We start from the raw sequence: 21,281 nt of genomic DNA, 5'->3' as shown, positions 1-21,281 counted from the left end.
GTGTGAAGAATCTGTCTGTCTGATCAGTTGTAAACTCTTATCTGATTCAGATTTGGTGTATTGCAGAAGACCTCAATAAGTGCAGTCCCAGGTTGTTTGGATGAGCAGCTATGGTATTTTGTCTAAAGTCACATCTGTGGGTGACTATGCCCTGTCCACTCCCCGGGTGGGGAGGATTGCACAAACACACACACATAGAGTAGTTTGGCTCTTTGTGAGGACACTGATGCAGTTAAAAGCCTCTTTCTAATATTTAATCCTTAACCCAACCTGATCATCACAGAAGGCTTCAATCATTCACTCATGTTGTTTGGATAAGTGGTTCTGGAGAAGACTGCAACCCACACCCTGTTACTGTTTAAAATGCAGTGAGTGTGTGCTTGTAGCTGTCATCGTTTCCCACACTAACCTAATAACTGCTATGTTTACTCAACACCTCTAAATGATAGTCTCCTCACAAACAGGAAGCATATCAATCATTTGAATACAGAGATGAAGCTGTAAAGTCTTAAATGAATTCAAATCTATTTATTTTGTCTTTTGAACAAGCTCCAGAGAAACTTGTGTGACAAATGACTAACCTCAGAAAAGGTTTGCCAAGATGTTATTTGTTGAAGCAAGCATGCAGAGGAAAGTACAACAACAGCTCTAGAGATTCACACTTCACTGCAGAGTGGGGGGAAAACAATCGTAGTTGTAAATGACTTGTCAGCGACGTGCTGTCACTATTTTTTTTCTGTCTTGTCACTGTATAATTTTCATGTCAGGAAACGTAGACCATGCCCTGTGCTCTCTTCTTATCACCCACCAAATATAGAAAGACAAAAAGCAGAAGTTATAACTCAGCACTTCATTCTTCACCATATTAAAAACATATTTGCTTTGTAATTGAGAAAACTCCCTGTGATAAAATCTGTAATTAGGAAATTTGTATTATGTTCCCGATCAGTTATCATGCAATTGAGCAACTTTGAGGGGCTTTCTTGAAGGGGCGACACTATCATTGGCCAGCAGGTGTCAGTGTAGACCCAGTGCGCTTATAGAGGAGGGCTGGATTCACAGAAAAAGAAACACTTTCTTGGTACAATGTATTCCAAGTAAAACCTTCGCTATAGTGATATTTACATTATTAGATTAGGACATTCCAGTGTTATAAAGAGAAATCCAGCAAGGTACTTTGAGGTACTTTGTACTTGGTGACAGTGGGGAAAATGAACTCCCTTCTGTCAAAGGCCTCGTCTGGTTAAGGAGAGAGCAGAAGGTGAGCAGTAAAAAACAGCACATAGTAATAAGGAGAGGTTGGTTGCGCAAGTGAGATGTTCAAGTTCAGAGCTAGAGAGAGACAGAGAGAAGGCACTGAGGACAAAACACAATATATGGGTGAGAGAAACAATCCAAATTTAACAGCATGCATGAGACTCAGTGTTAACCAAACTGGACGTTTACCAGAATATGAGGACTGGCTGAAATTCTCTCATTTTCTCCAATGTTTTTATCCCCAAGATCTGAGTCTACGATTAACACGGGCTCATCAAAACTGGACAAAAAATGTCACTCGATCTGATGAGTCTCAAGTTCTGCTGAGACATTTGGTTGGTAGGGTGAGAATTTGTGATAAATGACATGAAAGCCTGGATCCATCCTGCCTTGTAGTGAAACTCAAGCTGGTGGTGGTGTAACGGCGTGGGGGATATTTGCGTGGCACGTTCTGTGTCCCTTAGTACCAACTGAGCACCGTTTAAACACCACAGTCTACCTGAGTATTGTTGCTGATCATGTCCGTTCCTTCATGACTACAGTGTACCATCTTCTGATGGCTACAATAATGCACCAGGCCAAAAAGCTTGAATCGTCTCAAACTGGTTTCTTGAACATGACAGTGACTGTACTCAAATGGAGTCACCAGATTTCAGTCTAATAGAACACCTTTGAATAGTGGTGTAACGTGAGATTTGAATCACAGATAGGCAGCCGACAATTCTGCACCAACTGTGTGATGTTATCTTCTCAACTCTGTGCTAACAAAATGTACTTGATATAGTGGCCAGTTGGTATTTATGTAAAACAGTGACCAGTGACTTTTTGAACATTTTAGCAGATAAAAATACGTGAGATTACAGGATGAACAGGATATATATCACACAGGAAATGCATTAAAAGCAGATTCTGTGTGATATTGTATCCGTTATTTGAATCTTCAACAGCTGTAATGTCTGCAAAAATGAAAGCAATGCTGTGTGAATGCTTGTAGATGTCAGTGATAGCGTCTGGCCTTTTTCCTGTAACTCAAATGATGCTGTGGTAGTCTATACTGACTATACTGGCAGTGTATCAATCTAAAAATGACTTATCTTCATTTAGTTACAAACTGGTGACTTTATTTCTCTGAACAGCTTGGGCCTCTTTAGAAACGGGTGTCTGGTTTGACACTTGGCTAAAGTCTTTTTCAATCTTGTGAAGACTTTAGGGTTGATTCTGAGGTTTGTGACTTCCTACTTCTCAGTACTTATACATCCATGAGGCTGGTGCTGTCAAAGTGTCATCTAGTAACACAGCACGACAGAGAACACATCAGACCTGCTGCAGATAAAACAGAAACAAAACAAACCGGTAAGAATTTTGTCGTTGCATTTTGTGAATCCATTGTCCAGTTTCACTTTCAAAGAGCAGGTTTTGATGACTCAGATCCATATTCACTGGAATCATGAAATGTACTGGAAATGGGTAATATCTTGCCAGTTTAATATGAACATGAATGATGTGGCTTGTAATATATCTTTCAGATAAAGACTTACTTTAATAAAAGCTGTAAAACTACTTTTGATAGAAGTTTTAGAAGATTTTGGCACAGTTTCCTTCAGCAGCAACGCAGTAACCAAATAAATCAATGAATGACAAAATATATATAATCCACATTGTTCATGCCAGTCCTTCTTCCTAATTTAGTGCTTTTAGGTGTTATAGCTGTCTTTATTGTGTTTTATTATGATGTAATAATGTTAGCCGTTGAGTTAATTACTGTCATATTTAATTCATTGTATATGCGTGTGCTACATTATTAGGTCACGTTATACATCTGCAGTTGAAGTTGTGTATAAGTTGTGTATGTGGTTTCTTAAAACAGGACTTTATGGCAAGCCTGGAAGTTTCCCACACAAATGTATATGTGCGTGTAGTGTATCTGTATGCAACTGCTGACATTTCTTTTTTTCTTGTTTTTATGATATTATTGTAGAGTATCTGCCTCAAAATATAAAGTGCTTTGAGGTGACTGGTGTTGAATTAAACTCACTTGAATTGAATTGAAGTGAATTATAGTTTATATCACCAGATGCCCTGGTTACAAGTGTTTGGCCTAATTCATACTTTAAATCCAGAGTTTTTGTGCAGACATTTTCCTGCCCTCATAAGTGGAGCCCTTTTTTTCTCCACGTTGACATATGGACTGTTGCGTCTTGTGAGTTTACATAAATGTATCAAGACTGCCGCAGTGTGTAAACAGTCTGCTGTATGAGTGAGAGTAGCTGTGCCCTGTAAACTCTAATGATGTCGATTCTGCGTTTTTAGCCTGTAATTTCACTCTTTTGCGACTGAGTGTGTTTATCTCTTTTTCCCTCCTTACATCACTGTGTTCTCCAGTCAGACAGGCTTTATCGCAGGTGGGTATCAAATGTAATAGTGCATTATAGACCAAATATGGTGCGTGTGAACTGTTGTCTGTTTTATCTTCTGGACTCTGATAGGGACTAAATGCCTTCATTGTTTGTACAACAAACCCTGTACAACAACAGGGTTTGTCCCTGTTGTTGTACGTCGTTCCCTACTAGTCTCCACTTGCCCATTACTATGGGCAGAAACTCCTCTTGGTCCTTTGTCAGAGCATCTGTGATTCTCCCCTAATGTACTCTCAGTTTTCCCCGGATTTCTCTGCTTCCTGATGCCTGGATTACGAACCAGAATTATCCAGCTAACTTCAGGATAAACACTGGGTTTGCTGAACTACAGAAGTGATTCACTTCTTAAAGGGACATATCACCATGGTAACTTGTGCCGTGAAGCAGATTAGATATCAACAGGTATGAAATCAATACTTCAGAAAATAGCGTCGCCATTCCTGGTTCTTTAATCTTTTTTAGTTTGTTTGCTTTCTGTGGTCAGTAAAATAACTTTACAGCAGTGTTATTATTCTAAACATTATTCTATACAGACACTGCAGTTTCATTTTCACTCTCAAACCCTTAAACTGCACTGAGTTTGCAGCTCAGAGAAGAACAGGGAGCAGCTGATGTTACAAAGTTTAGTTTAAAAACGCCACATTTTTTTGTTCAGCATTATTAAAGTGCATTACCGATTCTCTGCAGGGTCAACGCGTTTCATAGGTGCAAGTTGTTAAAGCGTACGCACTAAAACCACTGACCGAAGCGCAAACTATGCATCACATTCTTACAGGAATTACACACATTCAGTTGGTGATGCAGAAAGTGTGCAAATGTTGCACGCTTGATTCTAATCTGCTGTTAGGTCTCTTTTACACTACTGGAACTGCAAAGACTAGAACATAGAGCACACTCTTAGACTACCTGTTCAGTCAGGGGAATAACTTCACTTTATCTGCAGACAGACTGCAGCAGCTCCTTGACCATGGTGCATGGGAGTAAGCTTTAATGCATACGTTTAAAGTTTCTAGGTTTTATATACATTTTTTTTTCCTTAGAAAAGTTCAATTTTTTGTCTTCTTCTTTTATGTTGATAACCATTTTATCAGCATCTGATAGAGTCTCTCGAGTAGGTGGCGCTCATAGAGAGTCATGTGACCAGTGAACCGGTCAGACGATACCCAAACCATGCCTACTTCCTGTGAACATGCAGGGGAAAACCCTGGTTTAATTTAGCAAGTTTGTAACCAGCTTTGTATGACTGCTAATCTTGACTGTCAGCGGTCTGATGGACAGATGGCCTGAGTATGCTCAACTCGCATCGTAGTGCAGGGCCCTGCAGTTCGAGCTTACTCTCTTCACCTTCACCTTAAGCTGAAAGCGCCCATGCAAACACACAGTTACAACCCCTTAGATTGCAGTCTTGTGTACACTTTTTTGTTGTTGTTGTTTCGTTTTAAACACTGTCTGTGATTGACACAGGAAACTGACTTAAGGGTGTAACAGCTGTTGAAAAAACTAAACGAGGAACAAGGTACTTTAGAAAGTTTAACTTGTTTGGTGTCGCACTACCAGAAACGAATATTCTGAGACACAACAACCTGTAGTCTCCTAATTACCCACTGATGTGAAGCTGACAGCAATCTATGTTGACATATATTCCACTTCTTTTTTCTTTTTTTTTTGGGGGGGGGGGGGGGGGGGGGGGATAAATGTGAAATTATTTCAATTGCCCTTCATTCTGTCTATTGAACCATTTACTCACTATTAGGCCAGCCATAACTCAAATCATGCTGCTAAGCCTAGATCAGGGATGTCAAACCCAGGGATGTCTGGGCCAGGGGCCAGAATCGGCACAGCAGAGAGACCCAATCTAGTCCGCTGGACAGCTTTGGAAAATATGATGGAAGGCATACATTTTTGGCTTTTTAAATAAATGTATTATTTATTTATAGCTTTTCAGCTTATTAAACTCCCCAAAGCCAGTCACACTACACTAAAGTAGTTAAGTATGTCAAGGCTGCGGCAGCAGTCGTGCGATGTGTGGGAAAGTGGACTCAAATGCAGGCACTTACTAAGATGCAAGTGAGGTTTATTGTAAACAACAGAACACAAGGCAAGGATGGCAAAACAAAACTAAAGAAAACCTGAACTGGGAAAAACTATTGCATTTTTTAAATCTTATATTAACATATGCCAGGGATTAAATGTGTAGTTAAATGTCCTTACACTGAAATTATTCCAAAGGTTCTTCAGTTATCTGCGTGCTGGGTGGAGACAAACAAACAAACAAAAAATGCAACTCAGTCTTACAGCAAAGTGTGATTAGGCACTCCTGTCCACTGTGTTCATCATGCTTTTCTCCTTCGTAGTATAAAATGGGCACACATGTAGAAGCTGCATTACCAGCAGGAGGAGACTTTTAAAGCCACGAAGTCGCTAGTGAGTGTCTTTTTCTTTCGGCGCATTTGTGCTACAATCAACTGATTGTACTTCATATGCATGGAGAGGGACAATGGTGGAGGTGTATACAACTTCTGAGAAGTGGAGATAGGAATACTCCAATGGCCCAAAACAACAAGGTAAATTGGTCAAGTGCAAAGTGCGTTTAGGACAGAAGTAACTACAAATGATTAACATGACATCAACTCTTTGCGAGCATCTCCACAAATAGCATGCTAACACAATGTGAAGAACCCAGACTGATGTTAAACCTAAGTGTGCAGTCAGTCTTGCAGCCAAGGTGTCTTCCTGTGTGGTTCTACAGTATAATCACTGTGGCGATCACTTTGAAGTCTCTATGAACCAGTTTTCAGTGTTGTCGTGTTAATAATTAAACACTAAAAGAATGATGACTTCTACTCACGTGTGGCAAAAGATTTATACTGTTAACTGGTAATTGGCAGCAGAGTTTAAGTAATAATTTAGTTTCTCTGTGGGGGTAATCAAGTACAAATGTAACAAAGTAACAAGTAACAAACCCAATATTGACCAGTTTCTGGGCAATGTGTTGTATTAGTTTGTTCCGTAAGCCACTTGAAATGTACCTGTGGAATCATCCCTAACTCCCTAACTGTGTGCACATAACAGAAAACGTATTAAAGAACTCATTTACTTCACAACAGTATAGATTTTTTTCCCATTTCAAATAACTATTTCAGCAACTATCAAATATAACACAGTTTGAGAGGCATAAAATGGTATTTTTGCACTAACAATGTGATTCTTAATGAGTCATTAAAAAATGGCATATCTCAGGATGGTGTGCAGTGTGTCCTTAAAGAAAACTGGGGCAAATCGATAAGTGGACGACAAAAGCAGTGGCAGACCAAGATAAAAATTATCTGCAGCAGATGAAAAGTATCTCTAAGTCATGATCAGAAAATGGTCTCGGCGGTTGTGTATTTTGGCGATATATCAGCTCCATCCTGAAGAATGCTTTTTTTCACAAGTACTGGACTGAAAAGAAGTGACAACATGTCCTATAAAGTGATAAATCCAAATTTGAAATCATCATCAGCACACAGCAGCTTGCCCAACCTCAACATTACCGAAGCAGTTCGAGATTATCTTAACAGACAATGGAATAAAAACCAATCAACATCCAAAGAAAAGCTTTGATTGTCCCCCAGGAAGCCTGGAGAACTGTTGAAGTTGAAAACTACTCAAAGAAAGGACAAGAAAGCGTACCTAAGAGAGTTCAGACTGTGAAAAATAAAGATAAAATAAATGTACCAGATCTGTATTTCCAATTTTACTAGAAAACAAGAAAGAAATAAGGGGTTCAACACTTTCATACAGTGGCTGTAGCTCAGGAGGTAGAGCAGGTCATCTACTGATCAGAAGGTTGGTGGTTGGTGGCTCACCCTAGTTTGCATGCAAAATATCCTTGTGGCAGGATATCTCTGATGCATCCATCGGAGTGTGAATGGTAGTTAGAAAGCACTTTAAAGCATAGAAACCGTGTTTGTGTGAATGTGGCATGTGGCACGTAGAAATATACGAATCACTCCATTTACTGTAGCTATACTAAATAGACCAGTAGCTATATACTAGTACTGAACAAGAACAGACAAATCAGATTTGTGCCATTCCTTGTAAAGAAAAAAAGGAATCGTAAAAGATCAGAAATGACTTTGCTCTTTCAGTTCAGATTCCACTAACTGAACTGTTTGATTTTACATGTTATTATCTCTTTCTCTTTCAGCTGTGAAGCACATCATCTGAACTGCAACCACCCGACACGACAACAAGAAATCTTTCATCCAAGATGACTGAAAATAGCAACCATAATGTGTCCAGCCACCCTGTAGGGTCCCATTCTTTGAATGTTTTTACCATTACCCTCCATGGCATTTTCGCTACAATTGGAATCGTGGAAAACCTCCTCATCATTGCAGTGGTGGGCTTCCATGTCCGTCGCTCCATCATTAGCATCTGGATCCTGAACCTCGCAGTCTCTGACCTGCTAGCCACTTCTTCCCTGCCCTTCTTCACCCTGTACCTGGCCCGGGGCAAAACCTGGACACTGGGGACAACTTTCTGCCGCATCCATTCCTCCATCTTTTTTCTCAACATGTTCGTCAGTGGCTTCCTACTGGCGGCCATTTCTCTGGACCGCTGCTTGGTGGTGCTGAAACCTGTCTGGGCCCAAAACCACAGAAACATCCAACTAGTTAAGAAGATATGTGGGGTAATCTGGGCCATGGCTCTGATCTGCACTATCCCCTTCTTCCTGTTTCGTGATGTCATCCCTTTAAAAAATGGCCAGAATCTCTGTTACTATGATTATGGACGATTCCTGCCTGAACCAAAGAATCAGACAAATAATAAACCTATAATTAAACAGCGGAAAGAAGGACTGGCAATAATGAAGCTGTTTTTTGCCTTCTTAATCCCTTTGGTCATCATCATCGTGAGCTATACTGTTGTACACTCCATAATAACAAACAGATGTAACCGTCGCCCTTTTCGTTTTGTTCGGCTTGTAGTGTCTGTGGTGGTGAGCTTTGTACTCTGCTGGGCACCCTACCACATATTCATCGTCATAGAAGTGATGGCTCCAAACTCTCAGTCTGTTCAGAGTCTTATAAGACAGGCTCTCCCAGTTGCAGCGACGATCGGCTTCCTCAACAGCGTCCTCAATCCTGTTCTGTATGTGTTCAGCTGCCCCGACCTGTGCAATAAGATCCGACATTCTCTCGGTGCAGTGATGGAGTCTGTTCTGACTGAGGATCTTGCAGAGTTCGCCCGGCGCCGCAGCACAGCTCGGAGCTCTATCGGCAACTCTGAGATGACGAGAAAGAAGCCTTCTCTTGCAACTCAGGAAGAAAGTATGAGTACTTTAGTTTAGAAGTAAAACATACCATCTCTTCTTTAGGAAGTGCAAAGAAGGTTTTATTTACCTCAACTGCACATAAAAACGTTCCCTGTTGTCTAACACATATCATTCAGGCAATACTTTTCCACAAGAAGCTTTTCTGTTTTACTATAGAATTGTATTCTCCATCCATCAATCAAGTTATTAGTGCCACATCTAGGATTAAGAGTATGTTTTAGTATAAATTAACATCATTGGGAGTTCATGTTTGGAACATGTGGATAAACTACAATCCAACCTTAATCCTGACACTGGATGGAGCACTTGTGACCTGATGGATATTAGGAGGTTTCTGTTGTTTTCATATGCGTCTTTATGTATTTAGACAATGACAGCAGACATTTGTCTTCAAAATAATTAAATTTTAGAAATGACCTTTCTTTTTCATAACAGAAAGAGCAAAGAAGAGCAAGGTTCACTCCATGTCCTTTTACAAACTTTTTTTGCTTCTTAATTGTATCTTTTCAGATTAAAGACATCCAGTAATTGGTCTAATCTCCTGGAGACTTTCAATCTAAAACTTTTGCATATTCTTAGTGAAATTATGTCTGGGGATGGGTGTGAAATAAGTATTGCAATGTCAATACAACACTTGTTACAAAATATCCATCCGTCCCTGTTTCAGTAAAAATATCTATCAGTGCTTCCTTGTGCTTGACATAGAGATATATTGCATAAAAATAGAGAAAGATATCATTTAATTTTAGCTTTTCAGTACAAAGTCCTAGACTCATTTGTATTCCTTATATTTAGCGAATTATATGTGATGTAATGTCTGTACTCTAGCAAGAAAAAACAGTTTAGTTAGCATTACTATGCAGTCATGTGCAGTATGTCACTAAATTTGCAAAAACTTCCCCTTTCTAAGGTACTTCTCTTGTTTTGAGGGTGTTTGATGAAAATGTCAATTTAGTTTAAAGTAATACACGTTTTTTTGCTTTGTAAATAACCGACCCTTAGACTTTTTAAGAAATGTGTAACGTGTTTCTCACTAGATGTTATCAGCAGCTGTAAGCGCCTACACCAGCATTTTTTTTTTCAGATGCAAAACATTCGGTTTCCTTTTATGATGAAATTGCTCACGCTGTTTATGAGAAAAAGTGTGTGCACGTTTACTTTAGCGCTCATTCATATGCTGTCAATACCTTTTAGCAGTAAAATGACATTTTAGAAAATGAATAAAAGAAAAGAAAAGCATCCTGGCACCTTCGTATGACTAGTTGCTTACCGTTACATAACCACAATCTTGTGTTTCCATAGTGATTCACACCTTTTCTATTTTAAAAATTACTGACAGCACACGTGTGATTAAATGCAGTTTTTAATGATCGTAAACTGAGCAGTAGAAAACATGAACTCACAGTAGTTATGGATGTGCGGTTTTGACAAATATGAAACTGAATTTCCATATTTCAGCTGAGTTACATACAGTAAGCTGAAGTCACTGTTTGCACAAAAATATCTTTTTTCCTCTCCTACCTTTAAGCAGTATCTAGATGAGGAACTGTGAATGCCCAAATAATTCTTCAGATGAAAAGGTGGAAACACTGTGAGGCATAAACTCAACATATGTCTTCCCACATATGTCTTCCCACTGGGTGGTGCAATTGCTTTGATTGTGGTCAAGTCCAAACTATATTGCTAGAAGGTTACTCTGTCTATTTTCACTCACCCTCTTGGTGTCTGGGTGAGCTCTGGTACTAAGAGTCATGCTTTTGCTTGGGTTTTGCCCTCTTCCCAAACAGGGCAGGGACCTTTGCAGCTCTAGCCGAGCATCAGGGCAGAGGAAGATGTAGAAGAGGGGATCCAGCAAAGTGTTCAGACTGGTCAAACCATAGCACAGGCGATAGATGAGGAAAAGTGAATGCTCCAGTTCACATGGATCATCAGTCAGCAGCAAGGATACAAACCTGTATCCGCCTACCAGGTGGTAGGGTCCAAAGACAACAATGAAGTTGACAGTAATCACGACCAGAATTCCTACGATTTTGTGCCGTTCATGGGCGGAGAGGGATGGAGATTGCCTGAGTGTCACCCCAATGTGGGCTGAGGTGTAGCTGAGGGAGGAAACAGATTTGGAGATCAGAAACCAGCCTTTAATCTAATATACAAAACGTTTTATTGATTGATTGATTGATTGATTGATTGATTGATTGAATCTTTATTTTGAACATGTTGAAAAAGTACAACAACATAGAATTAAAAGAGGCAAATGAACAAAGCAAAACAAAAGGAAAACGAGCAACCACAACTACAAATAACTTTCATGTTCAAAAAGGAGCAGGAAGAAGCATAAGCTTATTTAATCCCACCCCTTTTCCACTATCTAGTAATCTATAGACTACAGAAATACCTCCTTGCAATTACATTATATGTCATGTATATTTTTTTTTAATTATTCATTTTTTTAAAAATATATATACATATATGTTTCTATCTATCCATACATACGTATATACACATACGCACATATACACATTTTCAATAACCCCATTAACACCTCAAAGGATACACAACCTACAAATATATATATACCCATACCAACATACCCGTGCACCCGCACACACATGAAAATATTAGACAAGAACATCCTATCAAATCTCTACCTCTTCCCTGTACCCTGTAAAAACCATCTCCTTAAACCGCTTTTTAAACTGTGCCATGCTCGGACATTGCTTTATATCTTTACTTAGTCTGTTCCACAGCTTCACTCCACACACAGAGATGCAAAAACTTTTTAATGTTGTACGGATACGAGGATGTTTTAAATTTAATTCCCCCCTCAAATTGTATCCCCGTTCCCTTTTAGAAAACATTTTTAGAATATTGTCAGGAAGCAGGTTATTTATTGCTTTATATATAATTTGTGCAGTGAGAAAATGAACCAGATCTGTGAATTTTAGAATTTTTGATTTTAAGAATAGTGGATTTGTATGATCTCTGTAACCAGTTTTATGGATTATCCTTATGGCCCTTTTTTGTAATAGAAAGATTGATGATAGCGAACATTTGTAAGTATTGCCCCACACCTCTGCACAGTAATTCAAATACGGTGCAATCAGGGAACAATAGAGAATGTGGAGTGATTTGTGGTCCAGAATGTGTTTTACTTTACTCAAGATTGAAACACCTCTTGAAATTTTGTTATGTGTATGATTTATATGGGACTTCCAGTTTAATTCTAAAAGAACAGGGAAATATCCGATTTATCTAGAAAACATAAGTCAGAAACATATGTGCACATGTAAATGTTGACATTAACTCACCCCAGGATGGCACATGGCAACAAGAAGCCTAGAACCACAGTGGCGATCTTAAATTGAGCATATCGGGGGCTGACGGGGTACTGCTCCAAGCACAGCAGTCTGTCAGAGTTGAACACAGATGGCAGCAGCCCACTCAGACAGAACAGGAAGGTTAGGATCCACACCGCTACACCTGACACTGCTGCTACTCTGACTGTTCGCACCCTGCGGCTGCTGAATGGGTAAACAATAGCCAGGCAGCGGTCTGTAGCTATTAGACACAGGAACATGACACTTGCATAGACGTTCACGTAAAACACGTAGCCAACTAGCTCACAGGTTAGCTGGCCATAGGGCCACTGGTGTGGACCCTGGAGGTAAAGAATCCATAAGGGCAGTGTGAGCAGTTGGAGGAGGTCTGACAGCAGCAGGTTGAGGATGTAGACCAGCTGACAGCCTCCGCCACCTGAGCGCCCCAGGTGGTACAATCCCCAAAGAGAAAGCAGGTTGCTGGGGAGACCCAGAGTGAAGATGAGGCCATAAATACAGGTCAGGCCAAATATGTCCGTGTCCAAGGGGAGGTTGCAGGTATCGTTGGACATGTCTCTGCGGGTAAAACACGTCACATGGGAAACTTGAGGTGATCTCAATCAGACGTTGATTCACACTCACAGAACGGTGAGTTAATGTAGGAAAGCCCATCCATTCACTCAAGGCAGAGAGGAAGAAAAGAAGACTCTGTTCTCAGGTGCATTCTTCCTAATCACACGTGTCCACTCTGCAAGATTCATAAAGCCACTCTGCTGTGGAAAAATTCACCCTCATTTTTGAAGCTGTCACTCAACCAGACTTCAGAGCATCCCGGATCCATTGGTGGAAATGAAAACCTGCAAAACAGATGCCATGAGTTTTTAAGTGCATGAGGAATGAACCCATAAAAAAGCTTAAATCCTTTGTACTCACCCCTCAGAGCTTTGAGACTGACTTTATTCCACAAATAGTGCGCAGCCCAGTCTGCAGCCGGGTGACCTGTGCTCGAGCAATGTTGGGAACACGTTGCCTCGACCCAGCCTTGTCTATTCTGTGATCGTTTCCTCCACAGGAAACCCACTTCTTCAGCTTTAAAGGCAACATCCTGAGGCAGGAGAACGCCTTTCTGTCCCAGAACAAAAACAAGCTCCCTCTTTTTCTGAGCCTCTGTCTTTCTTGCTTCTACAGCAGCCACAAAGATTAGGCATGGACAGGCACAGTGAGTGCAGGGATCGATGTGTCCGCTGATGGGAATTCCCAAAGAATTCGTTACATTGTAGCTGGTCCCCAGCTACAATCCGTCAATCATGTTAACCCATATGCTCTGATACCTCTAAACATGCTGTTAAACAACACTGAACGAACTATTAGGTATGTCGTGTGGAATTGTATTCATTAGCTACGGTTTTTTTTCATGCCTTAAAAGAGTTAAACTCTTCTCTTATCAAAGCACCACGTGTTGTGGTTTTAGATAAAGTTTAGGGTGATTTTAGATCATTTATAACTGATCGGTTAAGGAAATTCTGGTTGTGGTTAGTGTTTATTTAAGTCTTCAGGAAATTAATGAAAGCCAACATATGTCCTCTAAAGACATGAAAATATAACTGTGTGTGCATGTGCTTACTTCTGCTATTGTGAGGGCCAGAACATTTTAAACTAGAGACGATATCTAAGCTCTCATTTTTGGACTCCCTTTTAAAGGGTTAATTAAGTGTTAAGACTTGATGTGATGTCTAAGACTGGAATTACTATAAGGCTGGAATAGAAATGGGAATAGAAAGTTAGAGTGAAGAGAAATGTTCTCACAAATATAGTCAAAACAGTAAGTGTGCGTAGGTTTGTGTATTCTGTGTAGATTACAGAGAGAAGGTTGAAACCACAGCAAAAACGGTGCAGATAGACAAACCTACCAAACCGAGCACAATACTGTGGTAAAATTTGTTACAAGGTAAAAGAAGAAAAAGCTTCTTCCCCAACTGATTTAATTAATAATTTGTAGTCAGTAAATGTTTTACACTTTGGCTCCGGGGAACTTTTTTCATACAGTGCAGACCGAAAAAAAAGAGTACACAATTGAAATTGTTTGACTGAAGAATGGGCGTATTGAAACAATAGGTATTACTTGGTATTTTTACCACATGGGTTCAGAGGGAGGGGAGCCTAATCACTCACTTCTGTTTTTTTTAAATGTCACAAAACTTTGATTCATCAGATAACACAAGTTTGTTATTTATAAATTAGAAAGTACATAGGTTCTCCAGAGCTCCAAATAAAGATCTTTATATTTCTTTGTACATGACTGGCCATAAAGACAGATGCGAGCCGTGTACTGTACAGACTGTAAGTCAGAAGCAGTCACTCTAAATAGTCCTCTATAAGCCCTGGTAGGCTGTGTATTTCTGCCAATCAGAGCACTCAAAGTGCTTTTTGATTTCACATTCACCTATTCACACACACACACACACACACATGAACACACATAGTATGGTCTTGCTATCCTCGTGGGGACATCTCATTGACATAATGCTTTCCCTAGCTGCTTATCCTAACCCTAACCATCAAAAATGAATGTTTAACCCTAAACCTAACCCTAACCATAACCCAATTGTAACCCTGATACTAAAACGACATTCTGAGTGTGAAAAATGCCTTCAACCCGTGAGGACCTGGATTTTGGTCCCCACAAGGGCTGTTGGTCCCCACCAGTATCGTAAATTTCGGATTTTGTTCCCCACCAAGATAGGAAGAAGCAGAACACACACACACACACATATTAATATTGTGTTTTAATCTTTGGTTTTCAGGTATTTTTATCATGTATACACTTACACGCCACTGCATGCATTAGGGGAGATTGTTTGCTCAGTAGCTTGCCTGAGAATACTTCTACTACTACTTGGACATCAGGGCCGGAGAAGACAAGCCACTGATCTTCCGACTAACAGAGTATCTCTGGGCAAGATACTTATACCAGGTTGCTCCTGATGTGGTGATCAGCATGTGAATGTCAGATAGATCACTTAGTCATTGTATGAATGTGTTTGAATGGGTGAATGACGCGCGTTGTATAAATTGGTTTAAGTGGTGAAGTTGAGTACAAAATAACTATATAAGAACCAGTTTGTTTACAACTGCCACATGACTTTGCCTACATTAATCACTGACAGTCTGAATCACTGGGTTTATAGGACCCCAATACAAAGTTTAAAAAAACACTTCTTTTAAGTCTAAGGGATTATAAAAGACGGATTGTATTTGCATAAATTTCATAAAGTTTATCCACAATTGTGAGCAGGACTAGCTAGTTGTAACAGAATACCTTGGACTGGGTATCTCTGTTATGGGAAAAATAGGCTGTTTTATAATGTAACATTTGAAGTGAGGCTGATTCACATGACTGAACAACACGAAATTATAAATTAAGCTAGTTACACATGCAAAAGGACAGATATGTGTAAAGACAAAATGACTGCAGTCTTAATTTTACAGGGAAACAAATCATTTTATTGAAATAGACGTTATTCCTATTTCAGGGAGCATAAAGAAATTATACTTTATACAATGTATCTTTTTATTTTTCCCTTGATTGGTATAAGTACAGTAGAGGCCCATAAAGTGTTGCAGAACAGTTTAACAGCATATGTTGGAACATCGTCTATCGAGCAGTGTCTCTTCCTGACTTGGTCTGAGGGTATTTCCAAATTTAGAATCTCAAAGAAACAACTAAACAGACACTGATACAGTTGTCTCACTGAAAAAAACAATACTACAAGTACTGTACTACAATCTGATTACTTATAATATGAGTGTAGTATTTTGACTGTTAATATAAGTTGCTTACGTTTGTCAACATGATGATAGCGTTATGATAGTGTAACTCATACTCAATCCGAAACCCTGCCTGTGTCTGCATATGTCTGAGATGTGACTCAAAGAGAGAGTATAAATTTCACACCAACTGCTGCCACATGTAACGCTCTCACGTACACTGCAGTTTGCAGTCCTCTAAACCTCAGCCTAAAACTATGTAAAAAGCACAACTATGTCAAAAAGCTCCTTTTCATAAAAGCTTAAACCTTGGAAAGAGTTTATCTCGTTTGCTTTCATTGTACTCAGTGCTGGCTGGTCATATTAAACATGGCTAACCCTTGAAAGAATCAGGTCAGTGTGTGCACGTATGCCAACAAGCCAAAAGCTCCTTTCCTCCCTTTATTGTTTAACCCTTTAAGACCTACCATAGAACCAAGTCCACCAGAGCTTATCTTTATATTTTTACATGCTGTAGTGTCATTTTTGGGAGCATTTCAAGTTGCTATAAATCAATACAACCGTTATAGCCCAAATTTTAATAATATCTGTGCATTAAGTCCATAGAAACTACATAAATTGCAAAAAAAAGTGCAATAAAATACAAAAAAAATGAAAATCGTTTTTGTTTTTTCACATATATTTCTAGTTAGAGAAATTTAAGAGGTTTATTCCTCAAAACTGTTAATACAAAAAAGTTGCACAAAATAGTTTCCAACCACAGGAAATTGATTTTGAGTGTCTTCATAGTTTCATTTTTGAGATACACCAATTTTTATATAGCTCCTGTAGCTTCTGAATAAATACTGTGTGTTCTATTATTGTAGCAACTGATCTGGCCAAGATCTTGTGACCCTGATCTAACATGGACGTGATCAAGTACTGTTGGCAGAACGTGCGTATAAATGTAGGATAAGTGCAACATTCCATAACATCCTGTAACATTTTGTTGTAGTAGTTAATGTCTGACTCATCCGCAAGCGTGCTTATATTAATAGAAGTATAAATGGAAGAGTTATTAGGGATGTACCAGCTCTTTGCAGAGCGCAGAACTGTGATGTTGTGGCCCCTGGAGTGTAACTGTTCAAGGATAATTGTCATGTTTATCCAGTGGCTACCATCGATGGGGACTACCAGAATGTTGCTGCTGCTACATGGAGGGGGGCTGAGAAGCAGGAAGCAGAGCACTGTCAGAATCAGAGGGATGGAAAGACCGGACATTTCCTGGAAGAAATAATAGAAACAAAGAATCAGTAACTTATAACCTGTTAGCATTCACTGAGTCACTGGTGAAGGACCTAAGATTCAAAATGGGTTTTTTTGTTGTTGTTTTTTAGCAATATGCTAAATAAGCATATGTTCAGAAACTAACTAGGGCCAATAATTGAATTGTCATGTCCTTCAATAGGCTGTTCATGCTCAAAAGCCATCCAATGTAACTGAATTAAAACAGTTTGGTAGAAATGGGTTTGCTACTTTAGCAATTTACCAGTATTATGCCATTTTTGTTGCCTCCAGGGTCCTCAGTTTAAAAAGAACCCAGGTGGAAGCTTTAGAATCCTTTACTTTGGCAGAGTCATCATAAGCCAGTAGAAGTCATATTATTATAGTAATTCTGAAGCAATTCTTTTACTCTCAGGATTTTTATACTTAAGATAAATATTCTGTTCATCCCTGCACTCACATAAGATACTTTGTCATATTTTGCCTATTACTCAGCTTTCTGACTTTCTCATGGCTGAAGAAACAATAAACAGACATACATGTCATACATGTGATAGGCTCTGAAGCTACTCATCATGTTACAGATCAGAGTCTCTGAGTTTGGGGCTGTTGGGATCTGTCCAAGGGAAAAGAAAATATTGTATGTGAAAAAATAAATAAATAAATAAAAAAAAAGATAGATCAATGCAATTTTCTCCTCAGAAGTTCTTCCATTTTCCAACTTTGTCAGAAGTGGCTCATGTGAGTGAGTGCTCTAATAGGGTGATATGGTACTACAAGGTCATTAAGATAAGATGGGGCCTGATTATTTAAGACCTTGTATGTGAGGAGCAGGATTTTGAATTCAATTCTGGATTTAACAGGAAGCCAATGAAGGGAAGCCAAAACAGGAGAAATATGCTCTCTCTTTCTAGTCCCTGTCAGGACTCTTGCTGCAGCATTTTGGATTAGCTGAAGGCTTTTCAGTGAGTTTTTTGAACATCCTGATAATAATGAATTGCAGTAGTCCTGCCTGGAAGTAATAAATGCATGAACTAGTTTTTCAGCGTCACTCTGAGACAGGATATTTCTAATTTTAGAGATGTTGCGCAAATGGAAGAAAGCAGTCTTACATATTTGTTTAATATGTGCGTTGAAGGACATATCCTGGTCAAAAATGACTCCAAGGTTCCTCACAGTGTTACTGGAGGCCAAGGTAATGCCATCCAGAGTAAGAATCTGGTTAGATACCATATTTCTAAGATTTTCAGGGCCGAGTACAATGACCTCAGTTTTATCTGAATTAAGAAGCAGAAAGTTAGCGGCCATCCAGGTCTTTATGTCTTTAAGACATTCCTGCAGTTTGAGATGTGTTACATCAAGGGATGGGAATCAAGACCAGGTTTGCAGTAGTGCAGTTCCTTGGAACTGTAAGCCTGCCTGTCTGCTGATCCGACATATTGGTCCCCCTTGTATTTTTGCTACAATCAGATTTCAGTTTGTGTACTTAGGAGGAAAGTAGTGACAGAGTCTGCAGCGTGGATATTACTTTTTATTGCACAAAAGGATGAAAGTGTGATGGTAAAGTGGAAACTGCATGCAGGAGAGAAACTGCTGCGTTATGCTGCGTAACACAAGTTCAGCTAACATGCACAGACGGTATGCTAATGCTAGGCTAGCCAAGAACCCAGAGGAAATGCAAACCCCAGCCCAGAAGCCACAGCTTAAATTTTGCAGCAGCCTCTGTTTCTACCCGTTCGTGTTTCTAGAGCAGAATCACCGTGGTGATCGTTGTGTCTTTATGCTGTGTTTTATTGTTGCTTTGTGTTTTGAGCTTTGTGTTCATATCTAAATACTAAAAGAAAGATTATATTTGTGTCCTAATTAGGGCAGTGATTTGTGTTGATGTGTAGGGCTGTAGCCTACGGATTTATGTTATTAAACGGTCGTTATGAGACAGTGTGTTTCAGGTCATTTTACGGAGTAACATGAACGCAATCTAACAAGCGTGGGGAGGGGTGGGAGGGTGTTAAGTACCAACATTCACAAACATTTGACCACACAGCATGCAATTAATTTGTATGAAGGAAATGTCTTCTTAGCGATGGTGGTGACTCTCAAAGCAGAGCCAATGAGAAGATGAAAATCGATAAGAGAATCGATAATTAGAATCGCTAAATTCTTACGTCGTGGTCCTGGATATTTGAATAAGGATTTTGAGGGGCAACTCCTTATTCTGAGTTAGGAATATCTTTAGTTTTGTATTCTTGCTTGTCTTTAGTTTTTGTAATGATTTATGTTTGAAGTCTCACAATTTTCTGATAGTGATTTTAATCGTTTGTTCTCTGTATCATGCCGAGGTGTTCTCCAGTCGTATCTCTGTGTCTGTCTGGTTCCTGTGTGCCCAGTTTCTGTAGCTGGTCATGTTTCTGTTGATTCTTCCCTTGTCTTTGCCAAGTTTATATGTCTCAGTGTTAGTTTTCTGTTAACAGTCGTTCATCTCATGTCTTGTCAGTTAGATTCTTTTCTGCTGTGCCTTGTTTTCTCCAGCTGTCTTTCACCTCCCTAATTACCTCATGTGTGTATTTAAGTCCTCTGTTTCGCTGTGTTCTTCGCCGTCATCCTTTCCTCATCGCTGTGTGCTCTCTTGCTCGTGTATTCTGTGTTCCTTTATAATCTGAGTCATAGTTTAGTTTAGCATTTTGTACAACTGAGGCTTGTTAGAGTACAGCCAAAAAGCTGCCTTCCTGTGTTACGCCTCGCCTCCAGAGCTCTGAATTTTAAGTCCATTGCCTACCACACAGCAGCATCATGAAATCTTTTCATATTTCAATATTGTTAAATTATAATAGAGCTTACCTATTTCTTCCAAAAGTTTGACTTCCAAAAAGTTGTTGTACCTTTTAAACAAACAGGCCAGGTCAAGTCAATATGTAGACGAGAGGTAACTCGGAGTTCTGTGGTTGTGCTTTAAATATGTCACATATTATCGTTTTTCTTGTCCTTCATCCAGGTGTCTGCTGGTTATCAGATGGAGTTTTGTTCGGTTTAGTACAAAATTAACCCTCACCTTCTCTCCTGATTTGCTCAACATTATTAATCATTTTCTAGAGGGTTTAGTGACAGTCTTATCCATGTGAGAGCCCAATTCAACAGGTTTCTATTCTGATTCCCAAAGTCTACTGAGCAAAATTAACTTTTTGTACAAAAATCTAGTCACTCATGAGATAGGAGTTAGGTCAGGAGTAAGACATTTTTTAAACTGTCCTAATGGAATTGGGTTGCCATTTAATTAGTGCAATCTGAACTTACTGACCAGTCAAAACACTGACAAAAAGCTTTGCTCTTCAAATCACACAGAGAGTTGGGGAAACCTGCAACAAACCTTATAAACAGTACATTTGCACAATCACTGAATGAATGCTCAATGGTAACTTTATTGTCTCTAACGGGAAACTGATTTGCAAGTATGTCCATACAGAAATATAAAAAACACAAACAAACAAACACATCACATACACACAAAAAATAATATAAGCCCTGAGAAAACAACCTAAATTTTATCATCAAAAAAGTGCAATGTGCAATGGCAACAACACTTACGGTTTAGTGCTATTAACCATGATAATAGCAGTAGGGGCTTTAATCAATGTTTGTTTTTACAAATATAATATTCTCAGTACTGATGCATAAACACTTCCCATGAAACTACTAAGGAGTCCATCTACTTCACTGTGTGTGAATGATGAGGACAATGTTCTTATGCTCAGTAATTTCCAAAAAGTGCAAAATGCTATGTTGAAAATTCAGTGAAGGACCTCCATCAGGGCAGAGATGAGCTTTTTATGTTTACATAGAACAAACTCGCCATGCTGCTGTTTGTATCAACTCTTCCCAGTTGGGTCTTGGCACCGTATGATGAAACTCTGTGTGATGAAACTCTGTGTGATGAAACTATAG

At 39.3% G+C, this 21,281-nt stretch overlaps 2 protein-coding genes across 3 annotated transcripts; one reads left to right on the top strand and one right to left on the bottom strand.

Moving 5' to 3' along the window:
• Positions 1-5,354: 5,354 nt before the first annotated feature.
• LOC146523226 (G-protein coupled receptor 4) lies at positions 5,355-21,206 on the bottom strand. Of its 2 annotated transcripts, XM_085153862.1 has the most exons (4): positions 20,181-21,206; positions 13,245-17,342; positions 12,303-13,168; positions 5,355-11,093 (listed from the first exon to the last, which is right to left on the bottom strand). In XM_085153862.1, exons 3-4 carry the CDS (start codon positions 12,881-12,883, stop codon positions 10,670-10,672), a joined length of 1,005 nt encoding a protein of 334 aa, XP_085009988.1. In that variant the 5' UTR covers positions 12,884-13,168; positions 13,245-17,342; positions 20,181-21,206; the 3' UTR covers positions 5,355-10,669. The 2 variants fall into 2 exon arrangements, with proteins under 2 accessions (XP_085009988.1, XP_085009987.1); XM_085153861.1 differs by lacking the exon at positions 20,181-21,206 and having other exon boundaries at positions 13,245-20,157.
• LOC146523227 (prostaglandin D2 receptor 2-like) lies at positions 7,927-12,157 on the top strand. The gene has a single exon (XM_085153860.1). The coding sequence runs from the start codon at positions 7,927-7,929 to the stop codon at positions 9,007-9,009; it is 1,083 nt and encodes a 360-aa protein (XP_085009986.1). The 3' UTR covers positions 9,010-12,157.
• Positions 21,207-21,281: the final 75 nt, after the last annotated feature.

The sequence above is a fragment of the Neolamprologus multifasciatus genome, chromosome 3 (assembly GCF_963576455.1).
Source record: "Neolamprologus multifasciatus chromosome 3, fNeoMul1.2, whole genome shotgun sequence".
NCBI classification, from domain to species: domain Eukaryota; kingdom Metazoa; phylum Chordata; class Actinopteri; order Cichliformes; family Cichlidae; genus Neolamprologus; species Neolamprologus multifasciatus.
The sequence above is the reverse complement of the archived record's forward strand: the minus strand, read 5'-3'. Positions and strand labels throughout refer to the sequence as shown.

What these genes read in the sequence shown, in the direction of transcription:
- LOC146523227 (XM_085153860.1), top strand. Translation starts at nt 7,927, where the DNA reads ATGACTGAAAATAGCAACCATAATGTGTCCAGCCACCCTGTAGGGTCC.
- LOC146523226 (XM_085153862.1), bottom strand. Translation starts at nt 12,883, where the DNA reads ATGTCCAACGATACCTGCAACCTCCCCTTGGACACGGACATATTTGGC. An exon ending in TTGCCATGTGCCATCCTGGG is followed by an intron (nt 11,094 to 12,302) that starts GTGAGTTAATGT and finishes TTCCTCCCTCAG; the next exon opens with CTACACCTCAGCCCACATTG.